At 38.3% G+C, this 21,538-nt stretch overlaps 1 protein-coding gene across 3 annotated transcripts in view; it reads left to right on the top strand.

The window, feature by feature from the left end:
• Nucleotides 1–21,538, top strand: part of LOC132261842 (uncharacterized) — an 86,528-nt gene that overhangs the window by 20,646 nt on the left and 44,344 nt on the right. Inside the window, exon 1 of one of the 3 annotated variants that reach the window (XM_059760848.1) lies at nt 7,483–7,947. The exons of the other annotated variants lie outside the window; for them this stretch is intronic. Coding sequence (XP_059616831.1) covers nt 7,483–7,947 — 465 coding nt within the window. Of the gene's footprint in view, nt 1–7,482; nt 7,948–21,538 lie in introns of those variants that run through there. 3 annotated transcript variants of the gene reach the window in all.

Raw genomic sequence — 21,538 nt, 5'->3', positions numbered from 1 at the left:
TTTGGCACAAAGCTCGCGCAGTTCGATTGAGGCCAACTGAGGTGGCCTGAGGGTGAATTCTATGCAAAAATCGCCAACAAATAATGTTGTGTGTGAACTTATGTGTGGTGGAGAAAAGCTCAATGTGAGATTCGGAATGAGAGAGAAATCTGTGCTGGTGTTTTGCCATTGACTTTCCGCTCGCGAATGTAAACTTTGAGAGTGAGAGAGAGTGGGAGAGCGAGAGTGAGAGAATGAGAGAGTGTTTTGGCAGAGAGTGGCTCTCGCGAGAGCTTCTGCGTGCACACTGCTGACAGTTCCCGTGGCATTTGAATTGTACTGAGAGACTCGCGGTTGCCTCAACAGTTTATTCTCAGTCTTGGGCCACTCTCATATTGTTCAGTTCTGTTTGGACTCTCGGTGAAGCCTTTAGTCCATCACGGTATCTTGTGCGATTCGAATGCACAGCGAGCAAACGTTCACTTGTCGGCTCGAGTGATTGGAAGTTTTTTTTGTGTGTGACACACTCAAGTATTATATCCATTTATGCGTATTTGCTAAGAAAACGGCAAGAAAAAAAAACCTTCTGTCAAGTGTGTGGTGATCTTGTTGGGTGAAGAGGTCAAAGGGAGAGAAAAGTTCTCTTGTGCGACAAGTATAACCACGCGCAGAGCTTTTTTTTGAGGGTGTTTCGCGACAACGTGGATTTTTTGGTAATTAATTCCCATATAAAATAAAAACTACGAGCGAATCTTTCCCACTCGAATGGCTTGAGAAAAATATTACATGAAAATTATTTAATTGCTCCACAACATGAATTTTTCGTCGACGCTTCAAATGTTATATTGTCTTTTCTCGCACGTGTGTTTTTAAGAATTCCTTACTTTTACAACACACCTACAATTGACGATGAAACGTGTGTGTTCTTTGGAAAGGAAGAAACAACAACAATAAAAGGATGGGAATGTATGCAAAATGCCTTGCAAGAGGAGCTTTTGCGCGAAAAGCGTGTGTTTGGCGGGCAAAAAAGGCAGCAATGATAATAAATCTATGAGGTGTCGACAGTGCTTTTTTCTACATCATCTCATTCTTCACTTTTTTTTAAATCTCGCAACAGTGACAAATATTTTCCGCGTTTCGTGCGTGAATGAGGTGCTTTTCGCCTTCAGCTTTAGTGCGTCCGCATAAAAAAGCTAGAGGGATGGAAAAGTGTCGAGCGATGAAAAGGGCTTTCGCCAGATGATGGATAAATCCACTCACTTTCACACTGTATGCCGCCTATGCCATTCGGGCCAAAGTTTGTTCAATATCGGCTGAGGAGAAGTACAGGAAGAGGCGGTGGAAATGCCATGAAGAGTCTCTGATTTGTTAATATGTTTTGATTCGTAGATTTTTCGAGGGTGGTTTTCATTTTGTTGGACTGATTGTGCCAAGAAGACCAAAAAGATGGTATAGATGAAATTTTTTTTACATTCATTGAAATTGCCTCATTCTGTGAATTTATGCTTTTTTGGCACTTCCATGAACAGGAATACTTAAAAAAAAAATCATCAGTCTAAAGCTTAGTGGGAGAAAAAAGCTAAGAGCCTCGACAATCCACAAAACACCGTGTTTTTCCTCAGCTTTGCTTCAAATTAAAAGCTCTCTTTTATATTTTCATACATACAAGTATATTGTAGAGAAAATCCAAGCTCTCAAACTCCACAGCGTTGATTCGGAAAAACGTATATTTAGCATAATTCGATTTTGTAAAGTCACGACATCCACTTTTGTGCAGAGTTGAGCCTCCTCGAAAAGGGTCGCGGGGAGGAAAAAATCCCTCGGTAAATTGGAGGTCTTAAAATCGCTGACTTACCCAGAAATCTCTCTGAGATATTCATGATGATTTTTCCTTCTTTCGCAACACATTGAAAATTGATCATTATGGCAAATTCTGAATCCTCGCACATTCAAGATAATCGTTCGAACCGCCCTCATTCTTTCCAGCACAAGAGCTAATAGTAATCAATAGTAATTGTGGTTAATGTGCATAAATGAATTTTTCACAGTGAATTTCTCCGGTGAAAATCAGCTATGCCAAATGTATTATTCACGCTGATAAAGTGGTGGGAAATATTCCGTGGAAAAAGGCGCTCCTTCAAACATGTTGAGAATTGCCGTCTCTATTAAATGCAATCGATGTCTGGGAAAAGTTGTTGAGAATTTCGGGAAAATAGCAAAAGTTGGCTCTTTGCGAGAATGTCAGATTTTCAGCAAGTAAGGGAAATTTGGGATGATTTTTCGGAAACGTGTGAGTAGTGGGAAATTCCGTCGGCATTAATGTTCTGTTGCTCTTAAGCTTATCATTTTGAAAGTCAACTTAGTAAAAAATTGTTTAAGACTATATTTACAAGATTTCTTCACATTAAGAATGACTTTTTTGATGTTATGTAAGATTTCTTAATGCTATTGCACAAATGTAATTGATCGACCCGGAAAAAGCGGGGAAATTAAATTGTTCAATGATCAATAACAATCGAAGTTACGCTTTATATATGTATTTCAGTTGAAAAATACAGATTTTTCTCACAAACCATTAAACTTAGTATGTTTTAAATATATATAAATTAGTATTTTTGCATACACTTCACTTTATTCATTGCATCTTTTAAAGTGACATTGTCGAATAAATGCAGTAAATCAATTAAATAATGCTTTTCAGACTCCTTGATTTCATTTTTAGAATACATAAAAGTTGCAAGGCTTTGAAAGTTTCTTGTGCTATATGAGAGTGAGTCTTGAATGTAGTTTGTTGTTTTCACCTGATAATATTTCTCTAATGGAATTATCACAATTTCGGTATTTTTATGTTTTGAGCGTGATGCTCATGAATTTATGTTTCTCTCTTCTGAGATCATATGATTATTTTACTTACTGGAGCGTCAATTTGCTTCTAATTAGCCACCTTTTACTTTTGAATTCATGAGAGAGGCGCGCAGTATATTTTTTCGGATGAAAACAACAAAGAGCATCCGCAAAAATACTTGTAATTCCACTCTCAAAATCCACGAGACGTGAACATTAGGGGAGGAGGGCAAGAAGCTCTCTGAGTGGGCTAGACATTCTTCCAAATTGCTGGCAATGGCTGGGGTGTGGAGGAGCAACATAAAGTAGATTGAATTGCGATCGAAGGGCTGGATAAAGAGAGAGAGAGAGAAAGAGAAAGGGTGTGGGTTGATGGAAGAAATTGGCAGAGTACAAACAATAAATAATAAATAAGAAATTAAATAAAGAAAACAATCCTGTATTCTGCCATGCCCGCGAAGGTATTGTGGGGGCTTGGGAAAGGGAAGGCGAATCGTCATCTGGGGGACGCATCAAAAAATATAATATCCGAAAAAGTATATCGCTTGGAAAGGGGCGCGCAGGTTTTTTAAAAATGAATTAAGGTGAATGATGCTGAAAAATGTGGTATAAAATTAAAAATTCATCATAAAAAATACGAATGAGCGAAATATTGCTGGTAAACTGAATTGTCTGGTGGCTTTTTTATCGCACAAACACACATTTTTCGTCTTCATAGTGGCGTCGTAAAAAAAAATTTCAATTACAATTCTAACTTGATGCCGGATTAAGTGCCCAACAAGTATAGGGGTTGCCAATATGTACTTGTGCGGTGTTAGCATAAATTTTTCCCCTTGTCAGCGCGCGATGAACTTCTAAACCTGTGAGCGTCGGCAATTGCGAGAGACTCGCGATTTATGCTGAGATACAGCCAGAAAAGTTGTGTATTTTAATTTAAACAGCCACTCACAAATGGATTTCTGTTAAATATTCATATACATAATGATGTCTAACCATAGATTATAACCTCTATGGTGTTTGCGCACCGCGTGTTGAATGGATAAAAAATTATATTTAAAATAAACATATCCGGTGCTTTTCCATTCATTTCCTTCTCCACCTGTTGTCAGTCCATCGTCAAATGGAGGGAAATGGGATTACTTTAGAGACGAAATCCTATAACAATTAATAGAGAAATGAAATAATTTCACTTGGTGTAGAGTGAAACGATTTAGATTTATTCAATTGGAAAGCTTGTAGGCAGAAAAATAAGAGAATTTGAAAATCATAATATTTACATTGCTTAATTTGGTCAAACAATATTGTATGAGAACTTGATTTAAGATTTTGTTGTTAAGGTTGAATCTGTAGTGGGAGAAAAAAAGTTCTTAGCCATATTCCTTATTAATCGGAAATTTAAAATTTTTTAGTTCTGACGATTAGTCAAGAGACAATTTATAGACATAATTTTAGTGATACTTTTCGTTCGATGCATGTTTAATCAGTTGTCGTTTTAAAATTGATTTTACCCATTAAAACCTCCATGATTATTGGGAACTTGAATTAAGTGGCATAATTTATCTAAGTTCTGAAACCGGTATCATGTCAACTCTGCCGAAATTGTCTATCAGAGGCTGTATTCGCCTCTTTTCTCCAAGAAAGCATACGCACTCACACCTTGTGTCTGAAATTTCCCCATCATTCCACCTCAATTTGTCTTTCTCAACTCATGTCAACATCGCCAAGATCACAAGACTGAGAGTCAAAGGGCGAAAATCTTCAATTTCACGTTAGATGGACTCTAATTAATAACGTATACATCCTCGGTCTCTCTTCGCCACTCAAACTCATCATCATCATGTAACTTTTCACGTATAAGAAAATCTCTGACTCAGAGACACACATTTTCCACAAAAGGTGAAGAAACGCTGAGCGGTGGCGCTGAAGAAAAACTCCTTCTAAAAGTTCAATTACATTTACCAACTGCATGAAATTGCTAATTAGTTTGGAATGGAAGGCGGGGATGAAGAAAACACTCTTAATTGTACTTTATTGGTGAATTGGCGGGTAATTTTATCTGGTTGGCGCAAACACGAAAAACTCAACACTTTCACACAACATTTGAGCACAAGACCAGGTGGGAGAATCTCTCACCTGTAGTCGAGACGAAAATGTGTGCGGCGTTAGATTTATCTCACGGGTATTTTTTGTATTCACCGTTTTTTTTCTTGTCTGAGCTGTGCAGATGAATTTCTGCAGCTTGCAAGCGCACCAAAGGAGCAAAAAATCACACCTAAATCCATTCGTGCAGAAAAAAAGACCAGTGAAAGTTTATTTATTCAGTGAGTGAGAGACGCGACGAATTTTATGACAAACACTGTTAGAAAGATGAATTCATTCGAAATGTGTTACAAATGTGTGTCTCATTAAAAGCTCTTTAAGAAGCCAATGCCTCAAATCATAATTATATAAGCCACAAGACAGTTCAATTGCGCTCAAAAAGCCAGAGCGGGACTATAAATAAGTCCTTTCTCATTATTAATAGCAATTGTGTTTATGTAATTTCACCAAAAATCATAACTGAAAATATCATCCACAACGAGAGTCTGGCCAAAACCTTCAAGCCAAATTGGCGTGATTTCGCCTCTGACACAGTCTTCGGAAAGGTCAATTGATGCAATTTTTCGGCAAATTCAGCGAAAACATCATCAAATTTTACGGTGCGTCGTCTTTTCCTTTGCTCAACGTGAACCTCCAGCCAAGAAACACTTTTCCATGACATAGAGAGAGAGAGAGAGAGAGACAGAATCACATTCAACCAAACTCACTGACTTAAGTTCGGGGCAATAAAATATGCTAAATAGCACCGGAAACAATCTCCGAAATCATGCAAAGTCTCAACAAACGATAAAAGAAATGTTTAGAGTGAAAACCAATACAAGATGATATTTGGAGTAGAAATAAATGACGTGATTTCGCTTTTTCACCTCTGCATTTTTTTCTTCTATAAATAAATTATTTGATGATACGACTTTTTGTGTATTTCCAAATAAATAAGTGAATTTTTGGATGTTTCCTCGAAATACACTGTTAGAAAACAAGAACCACTGATGATGATTTTATCAGTCCTAAATCTCATTAACGTTCTCATAATTTTTTTTTGACATAAATGCGTGACCTTTACAAATTTATTGTAGTTTTCTTGTTCTAGGCTGTACAATAAATAATAATTTTCCTACTTTAGTCAGGTTTAGATATAATCTCTAAGGAATCTTACTGCTAGTCCACTAGAAATGTTACTTCTCTGCCAAATTCAATCTAAGAAACTTGATGCGCCCATTGCCCTAATTAAATCTCTCAGCTTTGCCGAGATCTCATCCCTTCAACTCAAATCTTAATTAATACCTTAAATTCTCATATATGCCAATGAGAAATCCGAGCTGATATGTAGAAGCAGTGTCAATTTTGCCATTTACTCAAGCCAACATGTTTTTCGGCGGAAGATTTTGTAATAATAATAAGATGAAAGTGTGGAGGAAATAGAAATTGCCACAAGGCGGAGGTAGAATTAGAAGCAAAAGGTGGTTCTGAGGCAAAATAGAGGTTTCGGTGCGCCTAAGTTTTGTGTGTAGGTGTGTGTGAATTAGAGAAAGAAAGGCAGAGAGAGTGGAGTGTATTAAATGGTTAATGTGAAATGTTATCTTATGGGTAATGACACTCGGTGTACAAATATAATCTCGGGAACATCTCTTCCAGGCTCGTCTTTGACTGGGGAGGTGTGCGTGTACATACATGTGTATGTTTGTAAGAAGTTTGGCCCAAAGGGTGGGCTGATGATAGTAATAAGGTTTTCTTTGAGTATACACTTGTAACCCTGTGGTTTGCTAATATTCCCTCACGAGACTTTGCAACGCAATCTCACCTCTCCAATATTTACATTCACTTCACAGCAGTGCGGGCCTGAGAAAAAGGTCTAGGCATAAGCAAAGATTCACTCGCAGTTAATGAGTATCTATTACAGTAATTAATTTGACAAATATTGCTGTTGTGTAACCACCGGATTGTCTCAAAAGATTTGGGTAGGTCTTCTTCTTGATCGCCTAATTGGGTAGCACACGTGAAGCGTCAACGCGATGGAAAACAATTTGTTGCTCAGCAGCGACCTGAAACACAACTGAATGATTCAGTGTGTGAATGAAAAATTTACCAAGCAAAGCCATTGAGTGGGAGAGATAAGCAATTGTGGAGAGCAGATTGATATTTATTGGTCTTCTGCTCTTGAGATGCTGTGATGAATGCTGAAGGTTTCAAGTCTGTGACTGACTATTTTTTGTCTCTTAGCAATGTAAAATTTACTTACTCTTTAATCTTCAGACTTGAGACTTTTGTGCTATTCTGTTCAGTAGCAACACATAGTTGCTTCACCATTTGATCATTTTACAGAAGAAAAGCTGTGCCAAAAGCTCACAAAGCGCACACGAGAAGGTGCAAGACATGAGAAGTGCAAGTGATTGTCTGGTGAAGTAGAAGCTGTTAAACTAGTCAAAGACATTTACCCTCGAGGTGTAGTGCTCTCCTGAGAGTTGATATCCTCTCTCCTCGTGAGTCCAGGTTTTGCAAGTGGGGCGAAGCGGACAGTACAAGAGTGCAAATATACCAGTGCTGAGTGTGTTGTGCAAGATGCAGCATCATCCAGGCTCGTGGTATTTGCCGTGGGGCGTGCCGCTGCAGAAGATGTTAGTACCGCTGCACCCGTCGCCGGCGGGCTTTCATCCACAAGCGGCAGGACAGCCGGGTGCCGTGCAAGTGTCTGCAGCCACACAACAGGCTACACAGCAGCAGAACTATCAGCATCTGCATCCCGCTGCGCTGCACCACCCGCCGGCTGGCCTTCATCAGCCGCCAATGCATCCCGCCGCGGCGGCCGCTATGTTCACGCCGATCTCGCTGAGAACCTTCCTGGGCCCCTCACACAATCTCACCCTCGGCCAGCAGACTTTGTCCGGCGTGCAGGCCACACAGCCGCCGCCACCGCTCTCTAGCCAGACCTCCACCCAAATGGCGGGAATAAACCTCAACGTGGGCGTCGTTCCAGTTCGACAGAGCACTCCCGCCGGCAATGCACTCCTCATGCCCGTTAAAAAGGTTCGTCTCGAGATGATATTTGTATTCTCTAGGGCGATGTTTTCATTGTACGAGTTAGTGAATGTTTTTCCCAACAGATTGAATCGCATTTGATCATGCAAAGTTTTAAATCAAGTCGGTTCGACAAATGGAAGTGTAACATAATTCTAAGATCCTAACATGTAATAACTTCTTAAGTATTCAGAATGAGACATCAATTATTAGATCAGTGATTTTCTAAAATTGATTGGGTAAAGCAAATGATTCCGTATTATTATTCTTTTCTCACAAAGCTCGAAGAAATTGAAGCAAGATGTGTAAATGGGTCAAATGGTTGGAACACAGAGTGATGAGGGCTGTTTTTGCTTTTTGAAGAAACAAACTAAATCAGTGTCAGAGATTATAGATACTGTTTGGCGCACATAGCAGAATTATCCTGGGGCGAAATGCGTGTATGTCCTTTTTGCATCTGGTAATGAGAATTCCGTAGTAAACAACGCATCTGCTCTTGTCGGGTTCAGAGGTCACATGCGATTCTTGAGTCTGGCCGTGAAAAGCGTGTAGGAAAAACGAGCAAGTTTTTAATTAAGTGAAAACACTTGGCCAAGTTGAGCTCAGAAATAATATTGATGTTAAATGTACTTGAGACGCTCTCTGTGTTGGTATGAAAGATCAGAAATATCCATTTAATTTCACTCTCGACAATTTTCCTCATAGCGCGGGAAAGTCCGAAAATGGTGGGCGGCGGAGGACTAAAAATAACACATGCCACGCGGATATCTTCTACGATAATGAATTATTTTAATACACCCTCAATGGTGAGGGATTAGGGCGGAAAATGATAAATCTTACAGCGTTGGCACGCGAAATGAAAAATTGCCATCAAGAGGGGTGTGTTTTGCCTATTAAAAGATCATTTAAATCTCATTCATGTGACTTTGTACCATCTTGGCCTGATGACCTGCGAGCTTGATGGGGGGCGCAAAAATGCTCCCAATTTCATTGCTCTCGTGCGCCTTAATGATCCCGCGGGCATTCCATTGGGAATTCATTGAGCAATTTCACATGAGAATTTCCTCCTTTGAAGACAGAGTATGGCAAAGCCCAGATTGAAATATAAACCGTCAGTTGCAAAATGTTAATTAACTCCTCAAGACGATATCATCATTTTCATGTTGGGCGAATTATTGCATCCGGGAGTATTGGGCTGACAATTTTTCCTCATTATACGGAAATTGCGAACACACTTTCATTATCGCGATGATATATCAATTCTGACTTTTGAAAATCAATTAGGCACTCAATGAGATGTTCATTCTCATTTTACGCCGACACTCGCCTTTGATAGTGAATACCGAAAACATGTCAATCTTCTCGTGTCTTGTGATGCTGAGGATGGACAAATCGAACTAAGCATCGAATTTCTCATGGCATAATTTGCGCTTAGATCTGCCAAGTTGCCTTCGTGTGGTGGAAAAAATAGCTAAAAAGTCCAAGGCTGAGGAGAATCACATTGCTTAAGACCTGTCCATTGAATGCAAAATCACGTGGGAAAGCACAGAAGGTTTTCTTGTGTAGAATTTCCTATCAACCTCGACTGAATATTTGATTTTACACACTATCGATAATTAAATAATCACTGAGAGATGAACAAATGCCAAATATTTGCCTTTATGTTACTGCTGACGAGAATGTGTTCACAAAAGTGCCTGACGACAGTGATTTTCAATGATGATTAAAACTCCTAATGTATTGACAATTTGTTACTGAACTTCCACATTACTCAAATACAAAATAAGTTATGGCTCTTGTGGATGATTGTGACGAATATTACAATGTAAATGTTATCCACTTATGGGATCAAATGCATTCGACTATAGTACACAAAAGTGCATCATGTCAAATGGAAGCGATGTTTTCATAAATTGTGCTTTGCAGAAGAAATTTCACAATGGAAATTGTGAATTGTATATTGCTTTGGATTGCCACTTAACATGACGACAACAACTTTTCGTCAATATGTAAAACCACACGTAAGAGAGTTGCTTCGCATGATATCTTGTAAATGGGTGATTTATATGCTAAGGAAATTGTATTTGGCGCAAGAATTTCTATTTTGCGAGCGCTCTCCATACCTTTGGCCACTCTGAGGATTGTTTGATTTATTCACATTGGATTCCACGTCGAGGCCCAGAACTACCACCCCAACGGGGAGTCCTGGCCATTGTGCAGATTCTCCCTCTTCTTTAATGCCAATTTATGGCTGTGAGGAGAATTTTCAATTGTAAGAGTTTAGTCGCAATGCTGATTAATAGACGCGCTACGTTTTTTTCCTCAACCATTTCGTAGGAGTCCATTCAGTGGAAACCTGGCAAACACTTCCAACTTTCTCGCACTCCACATAAAAATTCACCCACTGACGTATTGGGATAATTGCACTCCACCCGAGAAGCGAGCTTTCGCCAACCATTCCCTGGAGGCACTCCATTAATCATAGAATAGAAAAAAGATGCTGAGGAACAATGCAGCCACTCTTGGTATAATGTTGACTTTCTCAGTGGCTGCAGTGAAGGGAATTGAGTATAATTTCGCTAATTGATTCTGATTCAGCTCATCGTTGAGTGTTTCAATGGGGATTTGCAGATGGTGAATCAACAGTGATAATCACATTATAAGGTTAGAATAGAATAGTTTCTGGGAATCTAAAGTGCACTGGAAATATGCAGAGTCCATGTAGAAGATCTGTGGTATTATTGTAGCATTTTCATAAGCTTAACGCAAGTGCATTGGGTAAATTTCACATGCGACAGTCTAAATACACCTACAAACTATGCTTCTCCTGTAATCGTATTTCAAATTATGTATATGTATGTAGTATTGAAATTAGCTCCATTCTTGCCTATCTCTATTGACAGGGTTGTATAATTGCAGCTTAGTGTGATTACTCAAAAAATGAGAGACCTCAATTTTAGACTGTCCAATTGAAAGTAATTTATCATGCGGCTCTAAGCAATCTTCATCACTTTTCCAAGGCCATTTTTTAGAAAGTCTTCTTGGAAAGCCACGCGCGCGTTAGTAATGTCTCAACTTATGATGATTTCATTTTGATAATGCCAATACAAAGAGGTTTAAGGTATAAATTTACTACTGTTGATCGTCAATTGAGCGTGACTGCAAACGAAGGAACACATTTAAATAGCCCCATGCTAAGAACATGGAAAATTGTGAGTTTTCCTTACAAGACTGCGCACTGACTGGATTTTAATTAGCCACAAAGGCTGTTTTTCCAGCATTTCCTGGCAAATGCGCACAGATTATACAATCATTGAAATCAAATGATCATGTTAGCATAGTGGATCAAATTGTATAGCTAATAATGGCTCAATTTGTCCCCCTTCGCGAACATGAACAGACTAGAATTCCGTGAATAGTTAATTAATAGTGAATTCTGTGGCGCGGATGGGGCGCGAATGGTGTATAAAAATGTGGCAATTAATGTCACCATCCCAGAATAATTAAATTGATGTGTCGAATCTCTATTTATCTTTTTCGATAATTGACGGCAAACGTGCGTGGGTGAGTGAAAAAATTGCAGAGATAAAAAGTTGTGTGGCGGCAATAAAGTGGTCAATGTGTGGAATCAGTCGAAATTGGATGCAATTAGTATTGTATGCGCTGGCGAGGACTGATTTGGTTGAATAATTCAATTCAATCCTAAGAGGTGATTGTTTGAATTTTATCTGCGGTTTTGCAGCCGCTCACATGGTAAATGCCAATGTTAGAATTTTCTCCGCAATGTGATGTGTATTGGATAAAGGAGAAAAAAATGGGGCGATAGAATTGGACGGGGTGTATGTGGATGTGTGTATTGAAAGAATTTCCAATCAAGTGCAACTTCAGCCGCACAACATATTGCATTTGGATGGCGAATTATATTGATTTGCATTGTGAAGACAAGTGTTTTTCAGGGCAAAACTTTAGAATGTCACATACAGGAATTTAATTAAAAAAAAGAGCTTGATCGATTGTCGGGCCCTTTTCACACTCCCTCATTCGCAGATTAGTTGTATTCATGCTGTGAAAAGAGACTTGGATGCTCTGTGCCCAAAAGCACGACCGTGAACGCAGTAAATGAAAATGCACTCGAAGAGACGATGATTAACCATGTGGAATACAAACTGGCAATGGAGGGAATGAACAGTGCAAGAAGATAGATTTGCTAATCTGGGTGAGAGAAACTTATTATTTGTTATTGTTTATGTTTAGTGTTTTCACTTTTATATCACTTTTACTCTCTACACTTCTTGGAAGCCAGTTCAAATGATCGATCGTCACGAAAGATGGCTGGACTTTGGGAATTCCGCTGTTAATTCTGCATTTGAGAACTCAATGTTTGCATTACATTTTCGTTTGCCTTTAATTTGTCATGAGATGGCATTTTGTATGAAAGAACACACTCAATGTTCCATAAAATTCAACGTTATAAGCACGAAAATCATTATTGCGAAATACTGTAAGGCGAAACGATCCATATCTGAGGAACTATACAATTCATTTTCCACTGGAGAAGGCGCATAGGAAAAGTCATTAATATCATTTTCATGGATTGTTTAGGAGCACAAGACAAGACAATCATTAATTTCAGTTGTAATTTAATTTTGGCTCCATATTAGAGTGGCGCCAAAAAATGATGCGCAGATTGCAAAAAAGGGACAAGTTTATGGAAATGGAATTTAATCAATCAGCAGATGATTAATATCGCTGCTTTTTGTCTCATTGGCGATTCGCGAGATGAGAATGAATTTATAGCTTCCTCAACTATTGGCTTGCACGAGACACGTGAAGTAATTTGCATAGAAAGACTGACTTATCTGTGTTGTGTAAGTCATAAATCTCTCCCTCCTGGACACTTTGCCAATTTTCGACAATGACTATGGGAAATTTTCAATTCATAAAACGGAGGGTCACATCTTGAGGCGAATCCATATTGTATAATGTGGTGTATAGTTTTCCACTTTCATCGAATATGTCAGCATGATCCAATTGTGTGACCCTCAAAATGTGTTTTCCAGCAAAACCAATAATTGAAAATTTAACCCTTTTGCCATAATTTTGGCAAGAAGCCTCAGCATAATCCACCCGAACTGGGCTCATTACATGCCAAACAATCCCCCACAATTCGGCCGCTCAACTCACGTATTAAATTGCTTTTTAAGGTTCCAACATCACATTTTAATATCACACCATATCGGAGTCTTCCCCCATTTCGCCCACCAGGGATAATTTGCCATTTTCTTGCTCGCTCAACTCTCTATCAGGACTTTCTGCTGAGCCTCCACTAATTTGGCCCCAATTAGAATTTTCCCCGAGATACGCTGAGCTCATAGTGTTGGCAATTTATTGGATTGTGAGCGACGGCGTAGGGAAAAATTTGACACCTTTTCCTGACTCACTTTCACTTTTAATTCCGCATGCAAATCGCTGCTGAAAAGGAGTTCTGCGACGCCCCCGAAACTTGAGCAATGAAGGGGAATTATTTTAATTGCTAGAAATATAATTACAGAGGGATAAAGATGAAAATTACAAGCTAAAGAGCTTCATTTGGCGAGGAATTCGGCGAGAAATGCCTGAGAAATGGAATACAAAGGAAATTGGTTAGATTTAATTGAATTTGGCTGGAAATTTAACGATAAACTGTGTTTGATAAATATTGAAAATTGAAATTCAAATATACAAACCAAAGTTTGATGTAAAATAGATTTTTTAAGACTACTCGCAAGAACTTGTGGATGTTAATATTGTGATAAAGATGCACGAAATCGATCACAGGAATGAGAAATTTTGAAACTCATTTCTACAGGATTTCCTAAAATATACGGTAATTTTAAGTAAGTTATATTATATTTTGAGAAAGGAAGTTTACCATACAGACAATATTGCGAGAATATGGATGTTTTAATAAATTTTCACATGAAGTTTCCTTTTAAACTTCCTTCCCAGTTCATCGCCCTCGAATCACTTTAGATTTTCCATGGGAAAATTTCTAACTTTTATTACAACAGAGGTTTTCTTTAAACACAAACACAACTTAATTGCATAATTTGAAGTCACTGTATTGAAGAAAGAGAGAGCACACATCAGAACCTTCATCACTATTAACTCACTTAATGACTCCACCGGAATTATGCAAGAAATATCGCTGACTGCTACACATACACCATTTTTTCTGCCGCACCATTGCGGACGAAATCATGGCACTTTCTATCGTCAAGCTATGAAGGTTAATGGCAATGGCAAAGATTGTTTAATGAATAAACAAAAGCGACAATTTATGCTAATTGTTACACTAACTCTTCGCCATAACTTGAGACCATCAAGAGAATTTTAATGCATAAGCTCTGTCTTTTTCAGCTGGGCTCTCTTTTTTGCGAAATCCTTCGCGTGAGACAGAAGGCAAAAATTCCCGCATGTTGACTGAAGAAACATTGGGTTTGTGAACCTTTTGACCATTAAAAGCAATGCTCGTGGAGTGGAAGAAAAAGAGACAAAAGAAAGACAATTGTCTGGAGAAATTCTCGAATTGTATCAATCGCATTTTTCTGCCAATTGAGTTGGAGACACTGAGGAAAATGCTGTATATTATGTATCAAGATCTGTATGGAAACCATACTTTTGTCCGAGTGTGAAACGGCGAAAACGAGAGCAACTGTTGTTGAACATTATCCATTCAATGGGATAAAGAAGCAATAAAATTTTATTGAAAACGTCTAGGTAGAATTTAGATAAGCTTTCGCATTGATCAATTGTGCTCTTCTATTGGCGAGATATTCACCTAATTGTAATGCAATCTGTGATTAAACTTGGTGTCTCATCTTCAATATTGGGAGAGCGCTTGTCGCTCTTGCCAAATGAAAATCTTATCTAAATAGACCTTTTCTTCTCAGATTGATTGAAATCAATAGCAAGAAGTTTCAGCCATTTCAGTGAATTTTGATTAATGCGTTTCTCCCATTCTTCGAGCATTCGGATTTTATTGGTGGCGGCGAATAAGAAAGCAATTGTTTGTCTTGGGAAGGAAGAAGGCAAAAAGAAGTATTCACTCTTGTTAGATCAATAGACAAATTTAATGATTTCTTCGAGCCCTGCGAGCTTGTGACGCTAAAGAAAATGAAATCAATTCTGATGGTAGAAATTTGCCATTTTAATTGGCCTCTCGCACAAGAACAAAAAGGAGCTTTGCATGCGAAAAATCATTTAAACAAATTAGGCGAAATTGCGCCATAACATTGTGTCTATATGGCCCCAAAACCCATTCATCATGAAATGAAATTCTACACCTTCGGCGCTCATTTTTGTCGCAATGAACTAATCACAATTGTCACCCAATTAATTGCTACATTTGTAAAATAATTATTTAATGTTAATGCAATTTGATGCCTACACATACGCTTCGCGTGACGGAGACAAATTATATCGATCGCATTTGAGGAAATCCTGTTTTGAACACTGATAAATTATGCATAGCAACTCATCTCCTGAGCTTCAGTGAAAGGAGGTCAATAAAGGCTCAAAACTTTCCACAAAGCTGATCTTAAGGATTTGGGAAAAATTGCTTTACACAAAGTATAGTACATATTATTATCGAGAGATAAAGAGGGAGAGAGAGTGAGTGAGTGAGAAAGAGATGAAAATCATCCCTCTCTTAAACTATGTGCCTCCGATGTGGTTAATAAACACATAAATCCACTGAGAGCCTGAAGGCAAATTCTCTAATCCGCCCTCTTAAACCCCAATTAATTGACGGCGAAGCCACGCAGTGGGAAATTTGGCATCCAAATAGCCGAATCTTTTGCGGACACGACCCAAAATCTCTTAATGGCGAGCTGAAGAATTGAAATCAATTTCATTGCCGGGGAGAGAAAGAAATCCACCCGCCGTAAGGTAGATTTAATGGTCAATTATTTCTGTATCAATTGGTGAAACAATTTGCAGTGGTATTTAAAATGTTCACTGAAAATACTAGATGTTGTAAAATGATGATGCTTTTCTTATACTTCAATATTCCAATCCAATATTTTCTCTGAGTGTTGAGATTTCTTTTGGTGATTTCTCAGTATCACGAAGAAAAACTTGCAGGCGGACTTCTTATGATGACGATAAAAGATAAATGAAGCATTTTTAATGCTGAACCATAATGTGATCCCGCATCTGAAGAGTTTTTAATAAGACAACAGCAGCGCAATTCCCATCAAAGGCGCGTCTCAACAAGTATATCAGTATTTGGAAGTCTCTTGTTTACGTTGCGGTGCAAAAATGTTGTGTTGATGCTTTTCCTGACGGCATGCGCGGGGGTGGCAAAAAAGCCAAGCTTCATTATGAATTCCAAACACGTTCCGTATTAAATTTGGTACAATAAACCACCCGAGAAAAAAGGCGAGATATGTGAGTTTATTAATGACTAACGTAATGTTGTGTGTTTGGCTTGGGAGAAAATACACCTAAAATATCATATTAATTCCTCTTTCTCTGCGCGGCTTTTACTATCTTTGCCTGGCTGTCGAGATTGAATCAAGAAAATTGTAATGATACAATTTCACACGAAATTTAATGTTGAAATTGGCAAAAGAGCGCCTGCTGGTGTGCGCGAAATCATGTGTTGCGATGTTATGATGTGCCAGCATAATTTATGTGAGACAAAAGACATTGCCCTCAACAAAAATGTTGTGCCATTGGATTTGTGACGGTGACTGAGACGCGTCTTTCCTTATTCTGCTTCTGGAATGTCAGTGACATCCTTTTGTAGCTTCGTCGATCTCCCTCGTTATTTTCTTAGCTCTTTTTGTCCGTCGCAATCAACACGAGAAGCATGCAATGAGAAATGCTCGTCAACGACCAGAACAGCACATAAGAATAACATCTACATTATGCTTGAGGGTCATCAGTTATCTTGGCGTGTGTGCGGGAGAAGAAAAATTGCGAAAGACTATCGGATAATTTTCATCAGATCTCCATTACTATGTGCATTTTTCTACGATGGTGATAAAATCACAATTACCGTGTAATTTCTTTAATGTCAACGTGCATGGAGAATTGAAATTTGTTTCAGTGTAGGTAAATGATGAGAATTTTAATATGAAAAATCGTCCAAAAATTGATACAAAATGACGTGCATTTGAAATGTTGTGCAAACGAGAAAAAAAAACTCGTGAAAACACTTTAAAATTGAGTTTGTCGCATGAATCGTGAATAAAAATCATGCCATGGCATTTTCATTTGCCATTCTCATGATGTTTATGAATATTTATAAAGGATTTAATTTTTTTGCTTCACTCTCAAATTACATATTAATTTTGGACAATTTTCCTCTGCAAATTGCTCTGTTGCATTTGGGATTAAATTAATAGATTTGCTGTGATATTTCAGATACTAATTGATTATTGATGTCATAATGGGAGCTTTTTCATCTCTGAACAAGATCCGAGATCAAAAGCACACGCAAACAGTCGATTGATGTTTAGTGTGAATCATAATTTATGACATTGCTGAGGAAGCAATCAATTACACTCTGGAAAGATTTAATTTATTTTCCCCTGTGGTCCACAATTAACAGGCTGAGAGATTTTCTGGGTTTCTGCAGATGCTCCGCTCGTAGCATGTGAAAAGTCAATTAAAATCCTTGAAAATTTCATTTGTAATTAAACTGGTGTGGCACAATTTTCCACAACTGTATGCTTCATAATTAAAATGACAAATCCATATAGACAGCATAATTCAGAAGTGGGTGGAAAAATGTGATCCGCAACTCTTGGCGCGCAATGCTGCGAATGAGAAAGGAAGAAATGGAGAGCTTTTAATTGAGATGAGAGGTTGGAAAAATACTTGAGTATATTGCTTAAAACATTAAACGAGCAGAAATCCTTATTGGTGAGGTGTAAAGAATTCCCTTTCACTGTCGAGCACAGGCGCATAACCAGGAAAAATGCGAGGAAAGAGACACATTTTCTGGTGAAATAATTTTATCTGACATTTATCTAATATTCAGACGCTTTTTCATGGGCTCTTTTTGCCTCCCTTAAAGACACACACATATGTGTGTGTTATGACAGTGGAAAAAAGAGGCATGTTTTAGAACTGACATACGCACAACTTCGATATTGCGATTAAACTACATGTGTACCCTCACATGTCATGCATCTGTCACACACTAAAAGCCAAAAAAGGGATGAGAGCTTAATGTGACTCCATCACAAGTGCACTTCTTGCCTCAAAGGGAGTTTCTCGCAATGACAGAGCTTTTGTCATTGATGTACATAACAAATTCTCTTCGAGCAAAATCGGTGCACTTCATGGATGCAAATTTATTGATAATCGCACTTACATTGTATGTAGTGTACATATGTAAATATACAATTTCGGTGATATATTCCTTAATACATCTGCAGTACGTTGTGTTTTTCATTAAGTATGACTTTGTATAAAAAGCACAGAAGCAATGTTTTTTGTGTATGTTAAAATAAAAAAAAAATCTTTTCGTTTTCGAGATATTGTGCTAGTGAATGAAAATTAAAACAACATAGCAATTGAAAATTTACCCTGGACAGCATCACAAACACGATAAATTACATGAAACATCGCAGTTCTAATGGAAATGTGTGTGTGTTGCATAAAAACATTTTTAGGTGAATGTGAGCAAAATTGTCTGGATTTTGTGTAGTTCCAGGCGAGTTGATAAGCATTTTGCCACCACATAAACTATATTTTCTCCGAAAAATATAGGGGAGGAAATAATGTAAAATATGAGAGAGTGTGAGCGCGATTAAAGAAGATAAATAGTGTTTTTGTTATGGGCATACATTTCTCTCGGGGCATTTTTGCTGTTTCGGCCATTCTTTGTTTTTTTTTCTGCCTCACACCGCATACAATTGAGTTCAGTCCAGAATGAAATTAGTCAATGTTTTCACTGAAAAAAATATCCTGGGCGAAATGCCACGGTTGTGCAAATATTTTTGATCATGTCTCATTTTGGGTATTTTCTGGCATTTACCCAAATGACCCTGTTGCTCCTTCAACAATTGTCCTCTCTGCATGGCTCTGTCAATTTTGGCCCATGGGCTTTCATCCCCCATTCCATCCTTTGGTTCTTTTTCTGGCTCCTCTTCTGCCACCCTGAATGTGGGGATATTTTGTAATTCTTTCCTGTCGCTCGCAATAAATCGCTTGGGTGAACTTGTTCATACCTTTCTTCCTTGTTTATGGACCCTTGAAACTTCCTTCTAATGAATCCGCACACCTCATGATGATCTGGAAAATCACCAAATACATCTACAGACATCAGAACCTCAATGGCCATTATGCTTCACATCTAATTTATTTAATGGGACGCCTCCTCAATTGAAAACGACGAGAGCTTTCGGTAGGGAGTGAGAAAGCTCATTTTCGTGGTTTTATCCCATCATTTTTTCGCCAACACTCAAGAAAGTTGTAACATGTCATAAAGTGGCGCGCAGAATGAGCCAGTATTTCAGTGTGATACCAATTTATTATTTAGTGTAACGTGCATGAAAATAATTAAAATGTAATTTATTGCAACAGTTGGTGTGTGTGTTTCTGTCTTTTCCCCATCCTTAAACACAAAATTCAATTAGACTGTTTGAGTCACACTTGAGCATAACTTTCAACAGAGAGCGCGTTTCTTAGCCTTGGTATATTGCAATAAATTGCATTTGTTTACATACTTGTGCATTTATGATTCCACAAGTCTCCCCTTTCACTCTCTCTTCGGTTTGCGGAGTGGAAATTTTCACCTTTCAGCGGGGATTTTCCTCTCTGCAAGAGGAAACTTTGTCGGTCCTGCGGTGGACTGTTTTTTTCTTCTCCTCGTTCATGAAGCAAAATATTGCCATGCTTCGCCGCCCCTGCTTATTAAAAGTTATGATGTACCTTGAAAGTTTGTTGTCTTGCGTCTCTAAATAGAAAAATATGGGGATGCGTGTATTTCTTACTTGGGAAATTGGATAAGAAATCATTGCGGCCTTTCACTTAGCGCAAGGTTGGGGTCGCGCATTACATTTCTGGACAGAGCGTCCTTCAGTGATGGCAATTAAAATATCAGCTCCTCTCAAATCCACTTAATTGGCGATGAATCAAGAAAACATCACATAATTTCATGCATGAAATTTGCTATTTGACGGCTTTTTATCTGTGTGTGAAACATGATGAATGACTTAATTATATTTCCGGGCTGAGAAATTACACAATCACTGTTTTCTTGATGTTTTTATGGAATTGATAGGGCAATGTACCATGATTCTTACTTCTTCTTCTAAATCTTAAGGAAAACAGATGAAAAGTTTTTTTTAGTTTTGTTTTAGTTCAAAAATTGTGATATTATTCCTAAATTGACATTAGATACTTTATAGTATAGTTTAGTACATCTTTAATATCACAACCCTTTGAACCTTTACAATATGTTGTGTACTTTTGCAATGTATAGCGAATTAAGTTCACCTTTTTAATAAAGTCAGCGAACTTTTTGGATAATCCAACAGTTGAATAATACCTTTGTCGTTGGCAGAAATGTCACCTTAAATGAGAAACGAAATTCGAATTCACCCATCTTGGAGAAACTTTTAATTTTGTTCTCAATGTTCATTAAAATGGAATGCTTAAAAACATGGACCGAAAGAGAGAAAGTTTCGCAGAAGCTCCTTGACAATTTTTATGTTGATCCTCCCACTCTGTGGGTGTTGAGGATAAAATTGCATTGGCGCGCTTCCATTGAGAAATACCTAAGATGTCTTTCAACTCATTCCTATGGAATTTTTGGTATATACGCAAACATTTTTCAAATTAGCAGGGATATGACTTGAAAATTCCGAGCATATGATTGTCATCCACCCCTCGGAGATTCACTTTCGCCTGGTTGGCACGTGGGGAGAAGAGAGCTCTTTCATCATGTCTGCAAATACCATCTCCAATTGGGGGGCGTGGGCAAAGGTAGGACTTGGGGATGGTGACTTGTGTTTGTTGGGGATAGAAATTCACCCTCAAAAAGATAACCAGATTGTGACAAAAAGCGAGTGCGTGGCTGTGTGTGCGCCTACAAAAAGCCAAGGCATATGCCGGGACAGAGAATCGAAATATTTTGGCAAGCACAGTCATGGGGGGAGACCCAGAGAAAAAAATCCTGTGACAGAAGTGTGATAAGGAAAAGATAATTTTTCTTCTGCTACGCGCGGACTTTTTTGTCATGCTGCGCGCTTTTCCCGAAATCTCCGTCAAAGACAATTTGACAATTTGATCTCTTCTTACTGTGCTCGATTTTTTCATCGCAGTACAGCGAAGTTGTGCCTGTGCCAAAGATGAGAGACGCGACATAGTGTGAGAAAATCCATGACCAAGTCCAACAATTCATTAGAAACAAGCCACGATAGCGTCACGGAGATTTAAATCATTTTGCAAATGACATCTGCACACAGCCCACATCTTTTTTCTCATCCTCTCTTCTTCAAACAGAGATTCCTCAGATATGCTTTTTGGCATGCTCAAGTGAGGGTGCAGAAAAAAGATGAGCCTTAGCGATGATGATGAGTTCGTGAGTGGGACCACGACA

Source organism: Phlebotomus argentipes, unplaced genomic scaffold (assembly GCF_947086385.1).
Source record: "Phlebotomus argentipes unplaced genomic scaffold, Phlebotomus argentipes genome assembly contig_15, whole genome shotgun sequence".
NCBI classification, from domain to species: Eukaryota; Metazoa; Arthropoda; class Insecta; order Diptera; family Psychodidae; genus Phlebotomus; species Phlebotomus argentipes.
This window is presented reverse-complemented; position numbering and strand designations above follow the sequence as displayed.